General features: G+C 49.9%; 1 protein-coding gene across 2 annotated transcripts in view; it reads left to right on the forward strand.

Moving 5' to 3' along the window:
* Nucleotides 1–25,366, forward strand: part of LOC147698192 (RNA-binding protein 26-like) — a 1,163,085-nt gene that overhangs the window by 253,183 nt on the left and 884,536 nt on the right. For both annotated transcript variants that reach the window (XM_086934819.1, XM_086934820.1), the window contains exon 8: nt 715–852. In XM_086934819.1, coding sequence (XP_086790945.1) covers nt 715–852 — 138 coding nt within the window. The remainder of the gene's footprint in view (nt 1–714; nt 853–25,366) is intronic.

Below are 25,366 nucleotides of genomic sequence, written 5' to 3' on the forward strand. Positions count from 1 at the left end.
AAGTTGCACCACCAGCGGCATTAGGGATGCCAGGTGCAGAGTGCAGGGGACCAATGTTAGCCAATTTGGCTAAGGGGGCTTTCGAGCAGGCCACTCGGCTGTGGGAGCGAAGCTCCTGGGATTAGGATCAGCACAGCAGGGGCCAACAAGCAGCACTGGAGCTGCACCACCAGCAGCACGAAGGCGGGCAGATGCAGAGTGCCAAGAAGAAGGTGGGAGCGCTGTGTATTGTAATGTAGATCTCTGGTTTGGAAAAGATGATGCATGCTCGGCCAGGGAGGCCTCCTGGAGGCCTAAAACTAAAATATGGGTATACCTTTTTTATAATTACTTAATGGATCTGGATGAAGTCTCTGATTGTGTACCGTCAGACTTGTTTGAGTGAATAAAATAAATGCTTAACTCACCCTCCTGATAAGCCTAACTATTCGCACACACTACCACAAAGAGAGCTGTTAGTACTTGTCTAATTTAGTAATTGTCTAATTTAGCCCCTGCTATACCTCTGGGTATTCCTTGGACTCTGTACACAATATACCTTACTTTTGTATAGTATATACAAAGCCAGCTCCCTACATGCCATTAAGTAGTTAATTCTTATTCTGTGTTTTAAAAATGGCTATTCAACATATTTAAGTAGCACTCTTCATGACAATATAGAAATCAGATAAATAGTTACTGTAATAAGCTCTATTTATTATTTTATTTTTACAGGACCACCGCCTCCACTGCCACCTTTGCAACCCGCTGGAATGGATGCACCCCCTATCCCTGCAACAAGTTCTGTTCCTACTGTTGTAACAACAGCAATTCTTCATCCTCCTCCTCCTGTCCCACCTCTTTTTACAGCAGGTACAGTACATGTATAGATAATGAAGACATCTGACATTTGATGTTTGTGTCCAAAGCTGTATGATGCAGTCTAGTTCGGTGGTCACAGGACTACAAACTGTTAAAAGGACCAGCCCATCAAAAGAGTGTAGTGTCTGATTTGCCGTTGACGATGAATTGCTCAGATCTAAGAAAAAGCAAAAAAGGAGGTTCCATAAGTGGCCTTGTCAGTAACAGGTTAGTATAAACCTGATAAAGTTAGGGAGATCAGACAGGATTTGACAGGAGGATATCCTGTTACTGATATTGCCGGTCACGTGCACTATGTACCATGTACTATCCTATGTAGAGTGGAATCATGTCTCAGAATAGCCTCCAATTCATTTCTCAACTCTTGAGAATTTTGCTAAAATTGTAGAGCAGTGAAAAGTTTCTCTTCCTTCCCTTTGGGTCCTTATAATGAGAACATTGTAATATTGGCTGGACTATTGTGCTTCTTGTTCCCACCCACCTTCCTTTTCCATCCCAATCTTGGGATTCAAACTTGACAAGGACTCCGCTCTTGATCATTATTGTTACTTGTTTAGTCTTATTAGGCTTGGGTGAGTGATATTGTGACGAGAACCACAATGAGTGAAATCCGTGGTAATCTATGGTTTACAGGTGAATCTGCTGAAGTAGTGCAGTATCTTCCTCCTAGAGACTAGTCTCACCCACCCCAGTAAGGCCTTCACTTTCATTGGGAATTAAAAACCTGAACGTTTGGGGGCGTGGCCTGGCGATCAGCAAGATGGCCGAACTGTAGTGTAGCTCTGCCAGCCGCCGATGAATATCCTGTACCTATCCTGCCTGTGCTGTGCCATCCACTGTTTTCCTTGCTGGAACCGAGCGGCTGATGTGGCGGTTGACCGGCTGTGGTGTTTTTGGAGTGCAGCGGGAGCCCCGAGGTGCTGCTGTCGGGGGTGAGGAGATCCGACCACATGGACATAATGGAGGAGTGACGGCCTGCGCCCCATTCGCCGCGATCTTTCTCTGCCTGTACTTGCAGCCTGGAGGAGCGGAGTGCTGCTAGTGACTTGGCGGAGAGTGTGAAGAACACGGCGGTGCCTCGTCAAATATCTAAGATACGCTGCGGGGGGGACACAGACACTTGTGTGAGCTGGGCCGAGAAACTGCTGAGCGCGCTGGGCTGAGAAGCTTCGCAAGCCGCCGGTGCTCACTCACAAACTAGGCTGCGCTCAGGCCTCGCGCCCTACACTCGTGGCGGAGCTTCCGCTCACTGATCCGGTGCTCTGTGAACTGTCCTCAAGCCGCCATTTGCGCTGCTGTTTCGGGGGGGGGGCAAGGGCACACTCCATTGCCCGCAATGGACATGCCTAGCTGCTGCCCATGGGGTTTGTAAACTACAAGGCGCGAGGTGGAGGTTCCCCATTCCAGACTTGCTGGGGTATTTGAGCTGCCGGCGCCTCTGGGATTAACGCACGGCTGCGTGAGATCTACCTGAAGTGGAATTGCATTGGCTCCTCATTGCGAGTCCCTCTTGCTATACCCCCCTGGTGATGTCCTTTTGGCAACGCGTTCTGAGGCTGTGGTAGGTGGCTTTGGGCCGCAGCTGAGTGAAGCCTGCTGGGCCCTGGGGCGCCTTTTGTTGCTGTGTCCCTCCTGCACTTGGGGGATCCAGAGCGCTTCAATTAAACTGACCTGCGTAGGGGGCCCGGGTGATCCGCCCTTGCTCTCCTGATTAAGGCTCGTTGTGGTTGCTGTTGGTGAGGGACGTGCGTGAGAGGTGTTGGTTGGGGCCCACTCTGTTGCCTCTCGGTGCTCCCTCAGGACGGTCTCTAGGGGTGTCCCTGCTTTCTACACAGGGTGGTCTTACCTTACTTCTGGTTGTGGATGTGAGAAGGTGGCCTGATATGCAGTGCTCACTATTCTAGTGAACACTATGTATCAGTCCAGCAACCCTTATTGATGATTGGTTGTAAGTCAACCTTATAGACCAGCTATCCTAGTAGCGTGGATACGAGCAGTCTAAGGCTAAAGACTCGAGAGGGCGTGTTAAGCCAGCTGTTTACCACACATATACCCCTTGAATACCAAGTGAAAGGACACCACACAAGTGTTATGAAAATAAACAGTTATTTATTTAAAGATCACAACAGCCCTGTACTCTTTATGAGGACAGGGTACTAAGCACAAACCAAAACTCTTACAAAAATACTTAAGTTAGCACAGTATATACAAATGCCCGAGGGGCACGGAAAACCATATACTCTGAAAGTGGAATGCGAAATTACTAGCAGGTAAGTACAGTACTAATAGCTTTTGGAATCGCTAGGACTTGACTAGGGAATCGTTAGATTACTTCTAGGAGGCCTAGGGGACTCGGGTGCAGTGTGTGCACTCTCACGCGAGATGCGGACAAAAGTCTATGGTAGCTAGGAATTAGAAAGTTAGTGTTCTCGGGCGAACCCGACCTGGTAGGGAGAAAACGAAAGTAGATTCTGACCCTTGGATAGTGAGGCTATGCTGGGGCACCGAAATGCCGAAGTTACCTAGCCCAGGGGCTGCAGCTGCATAGGTCTGAAAAGACGTCGGGAATCCTCGTAGACGGACCAGGAGCCGGAAGAAAAGATGCTGGCCGGTGACCAGTGAAGAAAGTTCAGTTGGATCCAAGCCTGGATCTCGAAGATAGATGACACCTGAAAGCAGAGGGGACCAAGTTCGGGACTACTAGCCAGTAGTCAGTGGGCACCAGGAGGGCACCGGATGGTAGCCACCTCGACAAGGTGAGTGGGTGACGCTTGACTCGAAGATCTCACGGACCAGGAGGCGTTGTCGGCGACCAGGATGGAGGATCGAGCTGTCCCACGAAGATAGAAGCTGTCGGCGTCGCTGGACCCAGGATTGGGCAACAAAGCCTTGGCAAATTCAAGCCCACGCGGTGGACCTAAAATGGCGTCTGGAGTGGACCAGGAGGGTCCGGGGTGCCTCTCTTGAACAAGGAAGCAAGGGCCAGCCTGGAGCAACCAGACCAGCAGTCGTGAAGTCGTTGGGCGTCGTTCAGAAGGCCACAAGCCAGCCGGCTAGTAGCCACACAACGCGGTGCACAGCAAACAGCAGAAGGGCCCCACGCCGATCGTGGAGATGCAGGGAGGCTGATCTTGGGTGCTGGAGCTGCGCAGGGTTGGGGCTTCTCGGACCCCAAAGCACTCACCAGTGGAGGACACGGTGGGCTTGCAGTAAAGATGTCGTGCAGTCTTGGCGATCGTCGGTCCCTTGAGGTCTCGTCGCACTCACGGTTCTCAGCTTGGCTGTAGAGGTGAGTAGAGCTCAGAGGTGCCAGGGAAGCCGGGTCTCGTCGAGCTGGGTCGTCGGATTCGTGAAGAAGGACTTGCAGCAGACCGCAGTGTTCTTTAGGATGGTGCCTGCTTGATGCAGGGTGACTACTCCTTAGCCACAAGGGAGAATCTTGAAGAAGAAATCGTGAAGTCCTTTCGAAGAAAGTGGTATCTTGATTCCAAAGATGATCTGATTTGAACAGGGGGCCCGCTCCTATCTTTATACTAAAAAAGGGGGCTGACCCGGTGACTAGGTCCTGCCTATGGGTGGGACTAGGTGGGGGGTGGTTACACCCCTCAGCCATGCCGGACTTCCCCAGGCCAGGGGCTGGTGTGCCCCTGGAACTGGTTCAGACCGGCCTATGCGTAGTGAGCACCGGGGTGCCACTCAGCAGTCACCTTCCTGTAAAGCCCTGCCTACCCAGGATACACAAAACCATGTCTGGGACGGTGCTAGCACCGCCCCTGACAGGAAACCCTTTGTCCAGGCTCCCCTCGCTGGAAGGACTCCCAGCTGCAGGGGGTCAGACTCGTGTCTGTGGTGGCAGCATCCATTTTGTGGAGCTGAGGCTTCAGTTAACTTTAACCGGGGTTCACAGTTACATACATGTCGTGTCCCTCTAGAAGGGTGGAATGCTAACCCCGTCGCCAGAATTGGCGAGGGGTTAGTATTCCAATTCGTATGACACCTTACTCGACATGTTTTGATAAAGCAATACCAAAGTTAGCATTTAACCGCGAGGATTATAATGCACTTAAGAGTATATGGTATGCGATATCATGGAACAGCTATTAGGACTTGATTCCGCAAGCTGCAGACAGGCTCAGCTCATGCCAGAGCACCATCTCACATGATTCCAAGCACTCTGCCTTCAGGATTGTCAAGGCCTGCCATAGGAGTGACTGATAGGAATCTGTGTGTCCATTTTAGGGTTAGGTATAGGTATACTACACCTACAGCAAAGGGTGATTACACGACTTTGCCCCAGCTGTCATGCAGCCAGTTGTGTCAAATTTAGGAGGCCAGCCAGGGGTGGCATAATACATGCTGCAGCCCCTGGCAGCCCTGGGTACACTCATGCCCTGAGTTACAGGGTCTGATAGGGTGGCCCAGTACCAATTGGAAATGTACCTAGGGTACATGGAATCCATTTTAAAGAGAGAGCAGTAGGCCTGGGGTCCTGATTGGCAGGGTCCCAGGTCGACTATGTCCAAAACCAGCTAAAACACAGGGCAAAAAGTTGGGGGCAACCATAGTCAGGATGTACCTTCCTACAGTGGACACCTGCTGAAAAGGGAGCATAAAATGGGGAAACCAGAGAAGAATCAGCCGCGCCTCACCTTCGAGCTCCGCAAGGGCGGCAGGTCTACTCAAACCGCGGCCTCTGACTCAGAGTTGGAATCGGGCTCCCAGGGCCCTGCGGCGTTGAAGTCGCTGGTTGCTATTCAAGACAGTCTTCAGGCTATCAACGGTAAAATAGAGGCTCTCAATGGGAGAATGGATCACTTTTCGGCTAAACTTGACAAACAGTTGGCACGTATTGGCGAAGCTGAATAGCTAATAACAGATGTGGAGGACGGGCTGCAGCAAGTAGCGGCGAAAACTTCGGATATTACGAAACTGCTTGCAGTCATACAAGCGAAGTATGAGGATATAGAGGCGCAATCGAGGAGCAATAATATTTGTGTCTTAGGCCTTCCAGAATCTACAAATGTGGGCCGCCTCGAAGACTACATGGAGACGATGCTGTGTGAGGTGTGTGGAGCTGATGAACTGTCGCCTATGTCTGCTGTGGAGCAAGCCCCTCGCTCCCTGGCGGCTCGCCCTCCTCCTGGAGCTACATTGCACCCTATAATTGCTCGCTTGCTCAATTTTAGAGACCGTGATGCCGTTTTAAGGATAACTCGTCAAAAGGGCACGATCACGTATCAGCACAATGTTCTATTGTTTTATCCGGATTCCATGGCACAGGTGCAGGCGGCTAGGAAGGAGTTCCAAAATGTTAAGAAGGTGCTACTCAAAGAACAGATTCCATTAGCCGCTGGTGGTAAAATCTTTTCGAGTCCCAAGCAAGCTGTGGAACATGCCAGAACCCTACTGAACAGTAAGGAGGGCATAGGCCCTATGTTAAGTGTGCACTTAAGACTATTGAGTACACGGGGTTGGTTGGGTTCATTATCTCACTGTGCTGTGAACAACAGTAAATAGATCATTCGAATATTCAGTTGTATTGAATGTTATAGCTCTATTTGTTAGAAAGAAATGTACTATTCACTTGCAGTGCAGTAAGTTTGGGTGGATGATCCCGGTGATATCGCCTGGGGTGTGGTGGTGAGACCTTTCCAGTGATGGTCCGGTATAATGGTGCTAAGGGTTGCCTAGTGGTTGGCCCAGTAGTGGGCTATATCAAAGCATGCTCGGCACCCCCCCTCCCTCTACGAACTTGTGAGCGGATTGAGCTGCTACGTCCCCCGGTTGGGCAGTACCCACCAGTTGTGATGTTTTCTGATGTAATTGCTCGGTTGGGGGGGTTGGGGCTCTGTCTTTGGCAAAGTGGGGGTGCCGAAGTGGGTGGGGGGTGGGAGGGGTTGTTTACTCTTCCTGTATCTTGGCTGGCTTTACGACAGGCAGGCTTGGTCTCATACATTCATCTGTATTTTTGGGTAGTTTGCTGTACGCATAGTTCCCCATTGAATTATAAATGACAGGTGAACGCTACACTTGCATTACTTGGAAAATTTGTGGATTAAACGCACCCAAGAAGACTAGGCAGATGCTAGCACTCCTAGATAGACGTAACGTTCACATTGCTCTCCTACAGGAGACCCACCTGAGTAAAAGTACAGAAGGTTTGGTGGCGTGTAGATGGGCGTCTTATCGCTTGGCCTCCTCCTATTCTACGTATGCGAGGGGGGGGGGGGTCCTGATTCTTATCAAGAGGGGTGTCCTGTTTAAGCCTATTAAGTCATGTGTTGACACTGAGGGCCGTTGGGCCATGAAGTATAGGAAGTTAGGGGGGGGGGGGGAGAGTTGGGGGGGGGGGTGTTAGTGACTGTTATGAATATTTTTGGACCAGTGGATGACACGTGATCTTTTATGAAGCTGTTTAATATGTTACGCACCTGGCCGGAGGCTGCGCTATTCTGTGGGGGAGATCTCAACACACATCTTAACCCGCAGGTAGACAAATCCAACCCTACTGGGGTGCGTACGGTCAAGGCGGCACAATGTATACGAGATTTTATGGAAGAGATGGGTCTGATTGATGCCTGGCGGCTGCGCAATGAAGGGGTGTTAGAAAGCACACACATTACTCCCGCTTTTAAAAGTTGGTCCCGGCTAGATTATTGGATACTCAATGGGGAGACTAATAGATCGGTGGAGAGGATCCACACATTGCAGAGAACCCTATAAGATCATAATCTTGTTGTTCTTACGGTAGCGGTGCCCCATAGCTTGCATCGACCCTTCACCTGGCGCTTTCGCGCTGAAACTCTTCTGGACCCGGTTTATGATAACGCAATCAGAAAGGCTATCCTACAATATTTTGAATTAAATACGGGCACGGTCGTCAGTCACGCAACCCTATGGGAAGAGTTTAAGGTGACGATTAGAGGGGTGTGCTTAAGTATCTCTGCGGGAATTTTATGTGATCGGAGGGGGCACTTTCGACGATTGGAGGAATAGTTAGGGGCCTTGGAATCCCAGTACGCCACGGCACCCTCCTCCGAAACATTGACACGCATTAATGAATATGTTGAGGAATATAACGCGCTTGCAGATACTGAAATTAAATACCTCCCTAAACGATTTGTAGCCAGAGCATACGGCGATGGTGGCAGGCTGGGTATGGTTCTGGCTGGTAGACTGAGGGACAGGGTGGACAACCCCCCAATCAACCATATCGTGGATGACGCTGGTAATGACCATTACTCCCAGAGCAGTATTGTAGAACAGTTCCGATCTTTTTATAAAGGTATATATACGTCTCGGGGAGGCATGCCTGAAGCTGCAATGAATGATTATTTAGAGGACACAGCCTGCTCTAGGTTGCCGGACGTACATAGAAAGTATCTTAGCATTCGCATTGAGGAGGAAGATGTCAGGGGGTCCTTTCTCTCATTGCCCAACAACAAGGCTCCCGGGCCAGATAGCCTGCGGGCTGAGTTTTATAAACAGTACGTTGATCTCCTTACACCCCATATCTTGGCAATGTATGCAGAGGCTCATGACGTGAGCTACCTTGCACCGTCCCTGAGGCAGGCCTTGATTATCACCTTGTTATAAAAGGATAAGCCCCCATCGAGGTGCAAGTCATATCTCCAGCTTTCCCTGATCAATATTGACGCAGACATTCTGGCGAAGATTTTAGTCACTAAATTACAACCATTGATGCCACTTCTCATATTACTGGATCAATCGGATTTTTTCCGGACCGGTCTACGTCCCTGAATCTGCGCACAATTTTTGCCATGCTCCACTTGCTCAATCCGGAGTTGCCAGCCTTGGCTGTGTTACTGGACGCAGCCAAGGCATTTGACTCTATAGAATGGAAATATATACTATACATCCTTAATTGAATGAGTTTCCCCCCTGTTCTTTTTCGCTGGATACAAGTCCTGTACACTGATGCCTCTGCGAGGATCAGAGTGGGCGGATTCACCTCTGGACCGTTTGGCATTGAGCGTGGTACTAGACAGGGCTGCCCATTGTCCCCTTTTCTTTTTGCCATTGTGTTAGAACCCTTGGCTTGCAAGATCCGGCAATCTCGTAGGGCAACTACCTTGAATTTTAATAATTGCCCAATTGGAATTTCTTTATACGCCGACGACATGGTCTTATACGTGCGGGAACCGCAGATCTATCTATCCCGGTCATTAGAGAATATGTTAGGTTTGGCCTCTTTTCAGGATTGCAAATAAACTGGGAGAAGTCGGTTCTCATTCCGCTTATGCCTGCCACGGTGTCACCCCAGGTCGAGTATCCTTTTGTATGGACGACAGATCCTGTCAAGTATCTGGGTGTTTGGATACACCGTGACCCTGAAACTGTAATCAGAGAAAACTACGGATGGGCCTACACCGAGATGGTGAAGCAGATCGATCGCTGGGTTGGCTTGCCACTCTCGCTGGCGGACTGCATAGCGGTGATAACAATGACTATCCTTCCTAAGTTTCTATACTTGTTTTGTAATATTCCTGTTCCCCTGACTAAGCATTTTTTTTTAAACGGTGCAGATCCAACTGCTAAGACTGGTGTGGGGGACGAAGCCACCGCAAATAAGTTGGGCCACACTGATATTGCCGTTCGAGAAGGGAGGATTTAATGCTCCGGACTTTGTATACTACTTGTGCAGACAAGCTCAGTATGCGTACTTCTGGTTTCGTCCGCCTGATTTTATCCCGCATGTGGCTGTAGAGGAGGGGGACGCGTATCCCCTGCCACTGAACCGCATTATTACGCACATAAATAGACAGACACCCAAGGTAGAGAGAAACACGATTGACACAACCATTCTAGCATGGCAGGAGATAGAGAGACGATCCAATAGGCTACCCCTTTATACTCCTGCGTTACCTATTGCCGTGCATGCTGCCTTTTCAGTAGCTGGGGAGCGAGGCCCGATCGCGGCTCTCAGGGAGGCAAGTTTCACACATATGAGTGACTTGTATGTGGATGGGAGATATATCACAGGTGCGGACCTAGACTACACACAAAATCCCACACCCCTTTTTCAATACACCTGTTACAGGCTTCGCAGGGCGGTACGGGTTCACTACACTAGCTTCCCAGATGAGCCGTTGGTGCTAAAGGCTCTGCAGTTGGTAATAGTAGCTACGTCAAAGAAAAAACTGCTGACTAGATTGTATAGGGTAGTGCAGGAGGAGGCGGTCTGCGAAGGGGACAAAAGTGCCCATTCCACTCGGGCCACGGCGGCTACTACTGCCCTGGGTCGGGAAGTCCACTTGCAGGACATCTGTCAGGCAGCTACGTGGGCTTCGCAGCACACGTTTGCAAGACACTACTGCCTGAACAGCCAAGTCTGGAGAGATGGCTTTTTCGGCCGTTCCGTTCTCCAGGACTTTCTGGTGGGATTATTGGTTCGCAGACCCACCACCGGGTTGGTATTGCTGGGGTATCTATTCTAAGGTAAGGAATATAATACTAACCTGTTTCTTTCAGATGCACAAGTTACTTACCTTCGGTAATAATATATCTATAAGAAACAGTAGTTAGTATTAGATTCCTTACCGCCTCACCCATCCTCCCCGTTCTGCGAACCGATATCTAGGGTTAAGGTCCTCCCTTTTCAGGGCCCTAGTTTCATGGTTTTTATCATGGCTCTGCGTTTCTGGCGTGGAAAAGCTGTGTATAAGAAATGACGTCAGCGGGCGAGGGCGGTGTCTAAGTATTCCGGCGACGTCATCCCGGCGCCAACGACGCGGATGACGGACGCGAAGCCGCAGACGACGCCTACCGACGCACAGGGGTACTGCTACGCAAAAATTTCCGGATTCAGACTGACGCCTGGGGATATTCTAAGGTAAGGAATCTAATACTAACTACTGTTTCTTACAGATATATCGTTACCGAAGATAAGTAACTTGTGCGTCTTGTTTTGAACCATCATTTCCTAGTAGCAAAAATACAACCGCGTAAGCGTTGTAAAAAATACATCCACACGCTCCAAGTAAAAAACCGACATTACCATTTCAAGGTTCATAAACATAATAGTGGAAAAAAACCTGACTACTTACTGCAGTACGGGTGGGATCGCTTCCTAAGGTGGCCTTCGAGGGATAATCCTCGCCTCCGTGTCCTTAATAGAATTGAAACTTACTGTTACAAGGCTAGGCAAATTTCGATTCTATGTCCGGACCGGAGGCTTCAGGTTATGCTAGTTTAAAGTTTACTCCCCACCAAATGTGCAATGTCCACCACCAGTTTAAAGTAAAACATTTTGAAAGTGGAATCCGCGGACCAGTCTGCATCCTGCATCAAGTCCTCCAAGCTGGCTCCCAACGAGAAAGCCTTAGAAGCCATGGCCCCTCTAGCCGAGTGGGCACCAAACAGTTTTGTATCGATACCTGCTTCTTGCATGATCCACCTCACCCACCTGGCAATGGTGGGAGATGAGACAGCTTTATGTGGCTTTCGCAAAGCAATAAGCATCTGTCGTTCGCCCTGAGGGCGAAGTTCTAGAGTTAACTCCTCATAGGCCTTCAGGCATTGGACCACACACAATTTGGGAGCGTCCATAAAAGCGGAGTACGAAATCGCCCTTGACGCGCATTTTGTGCGACGCCCCAACGTGAAAGTCACCCCTTCCGGAGAAAAAACTCTCGCCGAGATAGCCAAAGCCCTTACGTCAGAAACCCATCGACACGACACCAGACACGAAAGCATTGCCAACTTTGCCGACAGTTCCTTCAAAGACAGATACTTATTAGGTTGCATGAAAACAAAAATTCAAGACAAGATTGACGTCCCAGAGAACAGAGTAACGCGGTTCTGGAGGCAATGAGAGTCGGATACCTCTCAGGAGCCTACAAACGAAAGGGTGTTCTCTGACTGGTGCTCCCTCCACTGGATGGTGAGCTGCCGAAATCGCCAAGCGCATTACGTTAATAGTGTGGCTAGGCCGGTTGAAGCCGATTCTGCCCAAACATTCAGCACTGGAACGACGCCTGCAACCAGGGGATCCAGGTCCCGTCGAAGACACCAACTGGTCCATTTATTCCAGGTGGAGCGATACTGCTTCGCAGTACTGACTGCCCAGGCTTTTGACAGGAAATCCTCAGCTGCCCTCGAAAGGCCTGGGAGCGACCAACGTCGCCTGAAAGCCGCCATGCCATGAGGCGGAGAGAACTCTGCGTTACCAGATGATGGGGATCCCCATCTGTGTTGAGAAGAAAATGCGGAAACCCAGGGGAGTAGGATTGGAGAATCCCAAGAAAGTTCCAGAAGAACCGGAAACCAAACTTGAGACCTCCAGAAGGGCGTCACCATCACCACCTCTGCCTCCTGACGGCGAAGCTGGGCTGCCGCCCACACCACCATCGAAAAAGGAGGGAACGCGTAAGCCCTTTCCTGACTCCAGTCCTGGAGGAAGGCATCTGTGGCCTCTACGAGAGGATCCGGCCTCCAGCTGAAGAACCGCAGGAGCTGGTGGTCTAACCGCGACGCAAGGAGGTCCACAGAGAACGGACCCCAAAGGTCGTTCAGCCACCGGAAAACTTGAATGTCCAGTTTCCACTGACTGGAGTCCCGCAAGTGTCGGGAGTGCCAATCCACAACCTGGTTGGCTTGGCCCGGTAAGTACTCCGCTGTCACGGCCAAGTGGTGGGCCAGACAATAGTCCCAAAATCCCTTGCCAAGTCCGCTAGGGCTTTGGACAGAGGACTGCCCAGGTGGTTGACGTATCGAACCGCAGAGACATTGTCCATTCGAAGTAGAACACAGGACTGAACTGAATCCCTGGTCCAGCAGCGTACTGCGAAGGACCCCGCCAGCAATTCCAAGCAGTTTATGTGCAACTTCTTCTCCTCTGACGACCAGGTGCCGCCTGTGGAAAAATCCCCACAACGGGCGTCCCAACCCGCCCTGCTGGCGTCAGACTCTATCACCAGGTCTGGAACCGGACCGAAGATCGATCTGCCGTTCCAGGCCTCCATATGGGCGAGCCACCAGGCCATTTCTTACTCACCTCGTCCGAATGGGGAACCAACTGATCGGATGTCAAGCCCCTTCTGAGATGATGCGCCTTGAGATGTTAAGGGCCCGATAATGAAGGGGACCCGGGAAGATTGCCTGGATGGAGGAGGAGATTAGCCCCACTACCCGGGCAATCTGGCGGAGGGAGGTGTGGGATTTCGAGATCGTTTGAGGCAACATGTGGCCAATCTTTCCCACTTTCCGGGATGGGAGACTTAAGGTGGAGCGAACTGAGTCTACGGCAAACCCCAGCAACACAATAGTCTGGGATGTGGAGAGGATGGACTTGTCCCTGTTGATGATAAAACCCAATCCCTGAAGCAGGGAAACAGTCTGCTGAAGCTGAAGTCCCAATCTCCTAGAACATTGGGCCATCAAAAGGATGTTGTCTAAGTAGACAACCATCCGAATACCCTGGCCTCAAAAGCACTCCACCGCTGGATGAAGCACCAAGGCACAGAGGAAAGTTCGAATGGAAGGGCAGTAAACTCGAACACCTGGCCCTTCCAGAGGAACTGGAGAAATCGGCGATGCAGGGGTTGGATAGGCACCACCAATTATGCATCTTTGAGGTCCAAACGGACCATCCAGTCGTTCTGGAGCAGCACGTCCCGCAGAAGATGGATACCCTCCATCTTGAAATGACGGTAAATCAACCAACCATTGAATACTTTGATGTTGATTAACGGACGTTTGCCCCTATCTGTTTTCTCTACCAGAAAGAGATTGCTCAAAAAACCAGCGGGAATGCGAGCTGATCTGCAAATGGCCCCTTTGCGAATCAAGTCGAGACCTCTTCGTCGACCAGTTGCGCGTCGGCCAGAGAGAAAACAATAGGACGTGGAGGTCTCTCCTGGTGGGGTTGATCGTAAAACTCTATGCGAAAACCGCAGATTGTCTGTAAGACCCATGCGTCTGCCGTGATCGCGGCCCAAGCCTCCAGAAACAAGGCTAGTCTTCCCCCAATGCGGACTCCGCTGAGATGACACTCACCGTTTGAATTGTTTCCAGGAGGGTTCTTGAATCCACCTCGACCTCTGAAGCGCTGGCCTCGGGTGAGGTAGAAGTTTTTGTAATTCGCTAAGGTGTTATATTGACCTCGCCCAGAGCCTTGACCTTTAATAAACTTCTGACTGCCACGGCCAGTCGCGCGGCCCCTCGAGAGAAACTTTGCTGAAAAACTTTCTTGATGCTCGACTGGGCTCAGTCTAGGGACGTAAAGGTTGAGACAAGCTTCCCTAGCTCTTTTATAAAGGGGTCTCCAAAGAGGCCCCCTTGGGCCATTGCCCCTGCCTCCGAGGAGACCAGGTCCCCCAGCTTTGGGTCTAATTAGATAAAAAGCGATCGTCGACGTTCGGTCGAGAGGGTGCAATTGGCGTTCCCTAGAAAGACCACTACCCTTTGCGCTTAGTTTGACAGGACGTCGGGGGAGATGGCAGCACCTGTCACCTTCGCCTCCTCCGCCATATCCAGGATTTTGGTTATGGACCCTATCGCAGCCAACAATTCATTCTGGCAGGAGCGCCAGGAATGGTCAATGCCCTTGCGAGGGTCTTTAACGCATTTCGCAAGGAAGGTGGCCATTTTCTGGTCCAGCTCGGGTGTAAGGGCCACATTTCCCTCCAAGGTGGGCCTAGGGCACTCCCCGCGCAGACAGCTCCTGGCTTCCTTCTCCAGGGGTTTGCGGAGGCGTCCCGCAACGAACTTTGCCACGTCCCCCGGGGTCCAGGCAGCTGACCGCAGATGCATTATTTCATCCGGTTTCCAGCATGCCCGAACAGTCCTGGGGCAACTCGGCGGCGGAGCCCGACGGGCGCCAGGACCACACTGACCCATCTTCATCGTCCGTGTCTGCTGGGGACATCCGGCCAGGGGACGAGGATGCTGTGCCCACCGATCCTGAAGGGCCCGGGGTCTTCGGAGGCGCAGGGGTGGGCACGGTCGCCTTGGCCAAAAAAGCATCACGCAAACGCTCAAAGGCGTCCCTGTCCACACCCTGCGCCACCCCAGAAACCCCTTCCCTGCAAACCTTTATGGGGGCTGGGGGACTATTCCCTGCTGGGGTAGAGGTATTCCCAGTAGTCCTTAAATGGGCTTGCGCCAACTTTTCGCATTCCTATACAATGCGGGCAGACACGCGCTCCTCCATTGGGCTTACCACTTCTCTGACGCAGTGGTATATGGAACTATCATTATCCAGTATTATGGGTGTCTTTCATAGATTCACATGCCTGAATCATTCCCCGTCGTCGAGATGGGAGTCTCTGGTACATAGAAAAGTAATGTCCTATAGACATACATTGAGAATAGTAGGCCTAGGGGCCTCACCTTAGTAACATATCCATGTCCTTTTGTAAAAAGGATCAAACTATAGAGAAGAGCCAATCAGCTGCCACCTCCCTCTAGAAACTTCCTGTCAGGAGCCTCAGTCCCTCAGATTTTCTACCGCACGATGTGCTAAGGGAGTCTCCTCTGAGCTCTGCTCAGATTCTGTGTTTTTGCACTTCAATAAATACCTTTGTTCTCAAGGATTCTTTTCTACTAAGGAATATCTTCAAATACATTCTTTAACCCGTTAACCGCGGCGGTAATTTTGCCGCAGTGCGGGCGTTTCCGTGCGCGGGTGGGGCGCCGTCGGCCAATGGCCGACGGCAGCAAGGAAAGGTTTAAAGAAGGTCTGGAAAGGAAAGTCTGCAAGGTATGTCGCTCTTTCTCAAGTAAGTTTTTTGAGAGGTCGTGAAGGGCGGCTTTTAATATGGTGTCAAACACTAAGACCAGAAAGGAGGTTTTTTATTTTCTCCAGTGAAAGTGATGAGGCGTTGACCTCAACATCTAGGAGATCTCAAAAGAGAAGAAAATCTCAAACTCATTCCTCAGGCGAACGTCCTGAGAAGGCCCTCAAAAAGACCACTCATGGGTCTTCTGGGCGCAGTTCTTCAAAATCTCCTCACTCTGTGGAAAAGGAGAGTATAGGACTTGCTTTTGGAGAACCATCATGTAAAAAGGACAACTTCGGAGCTGTCAAAATCACCTCCTCTGGTCATAGGACCCTTCTGGAAGGCGTCTTCTATACCTCCTGAGGTAAAGACTAAAAAGCCAACATCGTCAATAGGATCGTCGACTAAGAAACCATCATCATTGCCTATTACAGCCTCTTCGTCTACGATGGCCTCCTCTGCGATGGCCTCCTCTGCGATGGCCTCGTCTACGATGGCCTCGTCTACGATGGCCTCGTCTACGATGGCCTCGTCTACGATGGCCTCGTCTACGATGGCCTCGTCTACGATGGCTCGTCTACGACTGCCTCGTCTATGGCTGCTCGTCTACGACGGCCTGTTTACAGCGTCGACAATGGCCTCATCTACGATGGCCTCGTCTACGATGGTTTGTCTACGATGGTTGGCTCATCTACAATGGCTCGTCTACGACAGGCTCGTCGACGACGGCCTAGTCTATGGCTGCTAGTCTACGACGGCCTGTATAAGGCGTCGCAATGGCCTCGTCTACGATGGCCTCGTCTGACTGCTCGTCTACGACGGCCTGTCTACGGCATCTACGATGGCCTCGTCTACGATGGCCTCGTCTACGATGGCCTCGTCTACCATGGCCTCGTCTACCATGGCCTCGTCTACCATGGCCTCGTCTACCATGGCCTCGTCTACCATGGCCTCGTCTACCATGGCCTCGTCTACCATGGCCTCGTCTACCATGGCCTCATCTACCATGGCCTCGTCTACCATGGCCTCGTCTACCATGGCCTCGTCTACCATGGCCTCGTCTACCAAGGCCTCGTCTACCAAGGCCTCGTCTACCATGGCCTCAGCTATGATGGCCTCCTCTATGATGGCCTCGTCTACCATGGCCCGTCTACGACGGCCTGTCTACGGCGTCTACGATGGCCTCGTCTACCATGGCCTCGTCTACCATGGCCTCGTCTACCATGGCCTCGTCTACCATGGCCTCGTCTACCATGGCCTCGTCTACCATGGCCTCGTCTACCATGGCCTCGTCTACCATGGCCTCGTCTACCATGGCCTCGTCTACCATGGCCTCGTCTACCATGGCCTCGTCTACCATGGCCTCGTCTACCATGGCCTCGTCTACCATGGCCTCGTCTACCATGGCCTCGTCTACCATGGCCTCGTCTACCATGGCCTCGTCTACCATGGCCTCGTCTACCATGGCCTCGTCTACCATGGCCTCGTCTACCATGGCCTCGTCTACCATGGCCTCGTCTACCATGGCCTCGTCTACCATGGCCTCGTCTACCATGGCCTCGTCTACGATGGCCTCCTCTACGATGGCCTCCTCTACGATGGCCTCCTCTACGATGGCCTCCTCTATGATGGCTTCCTCTATAATGGCTCCTCTATGATGGCGTCGTCTACGCCGGATCGTCTATGGCATCGCCTACGACGGCCTCGTCTATGACTGCTCGTCTACGATGGCTTAGTCTATGACGGTGATCTCGTCGACGGGCTCGTCGACGAGGGAAATTCCGACAATTCTGGAATCTCTTATAATGTGGTAGAGAGAGCTGCTCAATGTTTTAAGATCTCAATGATCTCTCAAGAACAGGCTGCTGCTTGTATGAATTCAAAGAACCTCTCAAGAAGGCAATAAGGTCAATACCGATTATCGATTACCTATAGTCAGAAGGGGTAATGGTCATGCAAAACCCCTCCTTTGTATCATCAGTGATCCCTCAGTTGGATAAGAAGTATAGGGCGCCAGATACAGCACCGGCGTGTTTAACAGAATCCTAAGCCGGACTCCGTGGTGAAACAGGCGGCCCAGAAGACCTCCAGGAATCCTTCGGCCCCTTTGTCGCTTCCTACTAAAAAAACATTGGGAACAGGTTTTCCTCAATGTCGACAATGACGGTAAAGGCCGCGAACGCCCAAGCGCTCTTGGGATGCTATAATAGACAATTGTGGGCACTCATAGCCCCATACCTGCCGGAATTGCCAGATTCTTCCAAAGAGGAAGTAAAGAGGATTTTGCTAGATGGTGAAGCATCGGCGTCAGAAGCTATAGACTGCGCAATGGATATCGCTATGACAGGGTTCCGCCAGTTGGCTGGAGCAGCAGTCTTGCGGCTCCAAGGATGGCTAAAGGCAACCTCTTTCCGTCCTGAGGTACAGACAAAGATTTTGGACAGGCCATATGATAGCCAGTTACTATTTGGCACAGAAAATTGACGAAGCAGACACTGCAAGAGCTTTGGACACTCTTCAGTATAAGAACCAGTCTTTAAATAGAAATAGAGGAAGAGGACAGTCTTTCCACAGAGGAAATTATCAATACAAGTCTTCCTGCTCTTCAGGCCAGAGTAGACCGCAATACCAACAGTACACTTAGCAGCAATATCTCGTTATAAAAGAACTTCCAACGAGTCAATCTCTCTGGTCAAACAGGTTTATTAAGCAATTTCTAAAAGGATTATACAGATCTTTCCCGCCAGTAAGGATGTTGCCACATACCTGGCTTCTCAATGTGGTTCTTAACCATCTCATGAAGCATCCTTTCGAACCAGTACACAGAGCTAACCTAAAGTATGTCTCGTGGAAAACAGCACTCCTCCTGGCGCTCACATCTGCAAGGATGGTCAGTGAGCTACAGGCGTTTTCAATCCAGGATCCTTTTCTACAGTTTAAAAAAACGACAGAGTAATCCTGAGAACCAATCCTAGGTTTATCCCAAAAGTTCCGTCTGACTTCCACCTAAATAAACCTGTGCTTTAGCGTTCCTTCTTTCCAAACCCAAGCACGGCAGCTGAGAGATCGCTGCATTCTTTGGATCTCGAACGATGCTTGAAGTTTTACATTGACAAAACGAAAACATTCAGGAAATCTAACCAGCTATTCGTAGCTTACAGCAGACCTAAGAAAGGTCTACCTCTTACCAAGCAGAGGATCTCCAGATGGATTTCTGCAGCCATTGCTTTCTGTCATGACCAAGCTGGACAGCCATTCCATTCCAAAGTGAGAGCGCACTCCACAATGTTCACTTCTATGGCTCTCTTTTGAAGGGGGATTAGTCATTGACATTTGTAGGGCATCAACATGGAAGTCGCTGCATACCTTCACTAGGCACTACTGCCTGGATACAGAGCTGATGCAGCAGTGGGACAAACAGTGTTACGCCATCTATTTCAGTAAGGTGAGCCTTCTTCCGTCCCTCCATCCTACTCTGATATGCACATTTCTTTACTAATACTTATTGTGGATGTCTAATGATGGTTTGTGCTCACATGATGTGTATTATCTAAGGACTTGTAAATGCTGTTCCATCAGAAATGTGCACTCTGCATTGCTTGCTACTCTGATTCAGGCATGTGAATCTATGAAAGACACCCATAATACTGGATAAGAAATGCATTCCTTACCTGTAGCTGCAGTTATCCAGTATTGGTGTCTTTCATAGATTCACATGGAACCCTCCTGCCTTCCCTGGAAGGACTCACCTTATTCTCTCAGTACCATGCCTACTTGGCTTAGTGTGTACGAAAATCTGAGGGACTGAGGCTCCTGACAGGAAGGTTCTAGAGGGAGATGGCAGCTGATAGGCTCTTCTCTATAGTTTGGTCCTTTTTACAAAAGGACATGGATATGTTACTAAGGTGAGGCCTCTAGGCCTACAATTCTCTATGTATGTCTATAGGACATTACTTTTCTATGTGCTGGAGACTCCCGTCTCGACGATGGGGAATGATTCGGGCATGGGAATCTATGAAAGACACCAATACTGGATAACTGCAGTTACAGGTAAGTCACGCATTTCACAGCGTTGAAGAACTCATCATCATTCAAGTATTGATCAGTCTCTTCCTCTTCATAATACCCCCCCATATCCATTCTAGGTGCTACTCCCCGCACACCACTAGTATCAAAAGGGCTAGGGCACTGGACCAGGGCTGCAGGGCAAAACAGCGCTATTTTTTGGCAGACCACCATCTGTAAACAATTTGGTACCGGTTAAATCCCGGAAACTGGGGCAGCACTAACCCCTCAGCGCGCTGACCCTCTGTTGGACCGGATCACTGCCGCCTCCCTGCGCGCTGCCTCAAAGCGGGAAAGAAATTTAAAAATGCAGGTATCTCCCTTCACGAGCGAAACTGCTCGTCGTGCCAAGAAACGCCCTCGGGTGGCAAACGCGGTAAAAAACGCTTATACGGACCTCTTGGGGCGTTCACAATCACTGTGGGGGCAAAGTACTGACCCAGGAGACCTGGGCATTATGGGGAGGCGGCGGGGAAGGCTCCGGCGGGTCGTTCTCCTAAGCGCGGCTCTCCCTGTGAGAAGAACTGCGCTGGGAACCAACGACACGCTCTGGATCTCCCTGGTAGCCGAAACTGCGCCGCAAGACCGTGGGAGATCTCGTGAGGAACGTAGAGCATTCCCGCGATCTGGAAGGGGCTCTGAAAGGCAACAACAGAAAAAAATACAACAATAAAGCCTCACGGGGCCCCAAGAAAGCATACATCGCTTAATCCATATTAAATAGCACCAAAATAGCCATACATCACGAGAGAATAGAAAAAACACTTAACTGGCTGCGAAGCATCGAAGAAAGAGGAAGTGGTTACAGGAGGGACGTCCTATCTACCTGTTATGGACATTGGCGAAGGACTACTCTGTGTACTATCTTGATGGACATGATGGGATTTGTAGTTTATTACGCAAATCTAAGTGCTTTTCTTTAATGTATTCTACGCTTTATCCTTGTTCTGGGATTTAGAGCTTATGTTGGTGCTTTTCTGGCTGCCGTGTTTTGTTGATTGATTAAAGAGGGAAGAAGGAAAAGCATAATCTGAAGCCTCCGGTCCCGACATAGAATCGGCGGGAAAACCAAGTCAGAAAGGGAAGTGTTCCCACCTTTGTCAACCCCACCCCTCAGATGGGGAAGCAAGGTAAAGCACAACTCTCAGTCCCGCCCTCTTGCAGATGGGAAGACCCAGCCAACCAGAGTGAGGCATATGCCCCCTCCCACTGGAGGGTGGCATAATAGGGGGGTGTACCCATCCCAAGGAAGGGACCCATTGGTCACAACCATACAGTAACGCCCCTAAATCTAGTATTATGGAGCACCCTGAACCTTGCCTCCTCAGACAAGAACCAACTAAGAAGAAAAGAAAGGCAGAAGAAGCAGTGCCAAAGCGAAAAGTACGGCACCCACTGACTTGGTTCCCACTTCGAACTTGCAGAAGCGAAATCTTGGTGTGTCCTGCAGTCAAGCACACCCGAGGACCTGCAGTCAAGCACACCTGAGGACCTGCCCTGCCTTCCACAGAAAACGTTGTCTCTTGTGAGCACCAGATTTGCTCACCCACAGACTCTTGCCCAAGCCAAAACTGTGAATCTGCACCACTCTGCACCCGACGCCCACGACCCGTGTTTGAGTGGCCCAACACCACGAGGAGGTCTGCCCGGCATTCCTGACCTGAGATCTGGTGATATCTGACCTGCAACTGCACTCCTGACGCCTGCAGGCTCTTTCAGGAGGACCCCCACGACTAAAACCATAGCTGGTAAGAAAACCCGAGGCCTAAAGACACCCCTGCACCTGAAGTCCCACGGCCTTGGGTGGGTCAAATGACGATATCTCAGCATCCCAACTTACCTCTCCAACCGGTGGTCAGCTCCAGAAGATCTTGGTCACCGAGCCTGCAGTCTTTATTGAAAGTGGAGAATCCCCATTACAAACAACTGGACTCCCGCAGTAAATCAGCACCCTGCACCCAGCCGTCCCTGCGTGTTTATTTTGTTTGCTAAACCGGATCCCCCTTTGCCCTAAGCCTAACACCAGGAGCTTTGCTCCCACAACCCTGTGGCCTGCTAGTCAGCAGCCACCAACCTGAGGTCCCCTATCCCCCATTGGATAACATTGGGCTTCAGCACTCTGCTCCCGGCCGCCCTAGTGCCGCTAGGGTGTTTGAGGAGTGCATCCTTGACCCTGGGGGAAACCCGGAGTCTAACCCCAGAAAACCAACTCCCACAATATCAACACCAGATGGCGATCTATGCTAACACATATGATTCTACAGCTGTACATGCCCAGAACAGAAGCATAGTGGGTAAGTAGCATTTTCCTTCCTCCCATAGGATAACATCGACTGTTTTCTGGTGAAAAAGTTTCTAAATGTGGAGTTTGAAAATCTATGAAAGCCTATACTATTGTGTTTGAATAACGAAATCGTATTTACTCACCTTTATTCAGGAAATGTCCCAGTGTATTATCCAGGTATACTACACTGTGTGAGAAAAGTATTCTGCAAAGCAGTATAACCAATACTACTAAACTAAGTACAAAGCCTATGTACAGTATTTCAAAGTAAAAACCAAGCATATACAATTGTACTTAACTGTACTGTTTACTGCATAGTATAAAACCACTTACTTACACCAGGTTTGACTTGGTTCTAGAAATAAAATAATGTAATAATATATTTGATACCAACAAATTGGTCTGAGTGTGTGACATCATTTGCGGATTGAGTATGTACAACAAATGCTTAACACTACTGCTCACCCACACTACCACAAATAGAGAGTAAGGTGCTATCTACTTTTACCTCTGCCTACCTTTTAGGTTCCACTGGACTCTGTGCACCCTATAACTAATTTTGGTATAGTATATACAGAGCCAGGAGGAGAGTGGGCACACACTGCCTCACATCCCTCCACTCAGTTTGCCCAGATGCATCTTAGTAAATGCAGTGCATGATAACACTTAATTTGGTGCCAGTCTTTAGTTTTTCACCCTAGTTGGTGCAGCCAGTGCTGTATATCTCTAGACACGTTTTTATGTCTCGTAGAGAGACCTATTACTGTTAAACCACAAAATTACCTAAAGCCGGATTTCTAACAGTTCACGTCAATCACGTGACCTAACAAGCACGAGCATTTCCCCACATGAAAGGCATCAGCCTCCCTCCCCTAATTATTCACTTCACTTTTCACGGCCACAGGCCGTGACTCGCATTTCTAATCCCCCCCTGCATCAGCCTCCCACAGGCTTCCCTCCCCATGACTTCAAAGGCTCCCCCAGCGTGCGCTCGGCCGGCCTCTGGCATTTCTCCTCCCCTAATTATTCACTTCACTTTGGCCGCCTCGACTAGAAGTATCCCGGAAAGCAAGCAAGCGCGCTACAAGCAGCCTTAAGTGGCACAAGCAATTACTTTAAAACGCAAATTATTTAACTGACCTGCTCTATGTACACACACTGCGTTTTTTGCGATCAGTTACCGTGCTTTAGAAGCGCGTGACCTTAGTTTAACATCTTTACTACAGGTGCATTAACCAGCTAAGTTAACCATCACCTCCTCCAGTCGCTCACTAATAAGCATTTTAGAAGCAGAGTGCACAATATTTCAGCGGTTACAAACTGTTGTCATTTCTTCACCACCGAGGGGGGAAACTTTGCTAACCATCTTCTTAAAAATATAACTAAGAATCCAGTTAATGTAAAAAGAGCGGAAGGGGCGTATCGAGACCACCAACCTCAGAGAGGGCTTCTAAGCTTTTTAAATGTACATTTCTGAACTTTTTTCTTCTAGGAGATTTTAATCCGTCTCTTTTTTGTGTGTAAAATGCGTGAGAGAGGTTTAAACAGGAACAACCCATTAATTGTTTTTTTTCTTTTCATAAAATAAGGCATTTAAAAGAGGAGGCTGTGGCTTTAAGTGAGACAGAGGTAATTGCCTCTCTGCAGCCAGCCAGATAAACAGCTCGCCAGGCTGGCGCCAGCAGCAGGCAGACTGTGTATTATCAGCGCTCCCCTCCTGAAGAGCGCAGGGACCTCCTTGGGAAAGGGGGCATAGGCTTTTAAAGCACAACTTGAAACTGATCTCATTTCAAAGAGCGTCAGAATGCCAGGCCAAAGAGGAAAGGAAAAAACAAATCTGCTTTACTCTCACCCTCGCCAGGGCCCCCGCGGCAAAACTAGCCTTTCCAAGGCGGTTTCCTGAAAGTTGCTCAAGAAATAAACACATAAGAAAACACAACTCAGTTTTTAGGCACAACGGGCTTTTACTTGTGTGATTCCTGTCGAATTCTGAACACCAAGGTCTTCCCACACTCTATTTTCGTGCATAAAAGGAATCATTTCTTTCATGCGTTTTCGTCTTTGTACCCCTAAAAAATAATCAAACTTGGGTCATGTTCTGGGCGACCAAAAACTGATGGATTTAGAACCCTTATTAGAACAGAAAACCAGCATTTACAATGCAATGGTTTTGCCTTTGTTAAATTTAGAGCTATTGGCATTGCTCTTGACATTACTTTTATTTATGTTTTTTTAACATAAATAAATGGCATTGTCATTTACAATGCCAATAGCTTAATCTCTCGCAAATGCCACACACAAACACCCACACAGAGCCCTCCACACACACACCCACACAGAGCCCCCCCAAACACAAAGCCACACAGAGCCCTCCCACACAGAGCCCCCCCAGACACACTGCGAGCCCCCCCGACACACTGCGAGCCCCCCCACACACTGCGGGGCCCCCCACACACTGCGGGCCCCCCCACACACTGCGAGCCCCCCACACACTGCGAGCCCCCCACACACTGCGAGCCCCCCCCCCCCCACACAGGAATGACTGGAGAAGGCCAGGCGGAGCGGCAAGTAAGGATGGTGGGGAGGGGCTTTTCTGCGTGGCCAGAGTCCAGTGGCAGTACATTTCTGGTCATGGGCCATTGAGCACAGCTCCCAGGGATCCAGCGACCGGACAGTCTCCACTGTGTAGGTAGGCAACAAGGCGCAGAGCAGGCACCAGGAAGGGCAGTCGGAAATAGCCAGTGCCCGCTTTGTCTGAGAAGGCCGCCTAGGAGCAAGATAGCAACGCCGCCCACGGCCAGCAGAGCAGGTAGGCCCCAGCAGAGCTGTAAGGGTCTCCCCCTAGACTACAGGGTTTCAATGATTTTTGCAGAAAGCACTTCCCAGAGTTCAGCAATTTTAACAGAAAGAAATACCACCTAAATATGTTTTTCTGATGTGATCCTAGTGATTGTGAAACCAGTCTGTATCACTGTGGGATCTCCTGCTACAGACATATGAGCTTTACTTGTAGGAGCCTGGGCTCATGATGATTGCCTTATGTGCAATGCATACGACTTACACTACCTTATTATAATTGATTCCAGTGGATATGTGATTAATAAAATGAAATGGTGTGTATTTCAGACTATTTAGTAAGGGCTTTTGACGTCAGTCGAACATGTTACATCTCCTTTGCCATTGGATCCTCAAGTGCAGCAGTCAAGAAGCAGCGCTTCTGCTACCCAGTATATCGATATTTCATGTGTAGCGCGGCCTTCACGTGTTGACGTTAATCGAATAATTGAGCTTTGTGATAACCGGGATGGATGCTGAAAGATGAAACTTGTTTATCTGCTAGCGTGACACCGAGCAAATGTTTAACATCGCCAACTATCAAAGGAAAATGTTCTCTTTGAAGCTGTAGTGCTAAGCA

Source organism: Lissotriton vulgaris, chromosome 8, assembly GCF_964263255.1.
Source record: "Lissotriton vulgaris chromosome 8, aLisVul1.2, whole genome shotgun sequence".
NCBI lineage: Eukaryota > Metazoa > Chordata > Amphibia > Caudata > Salamandridae > Lissotriton > Lissotriton vulgaris.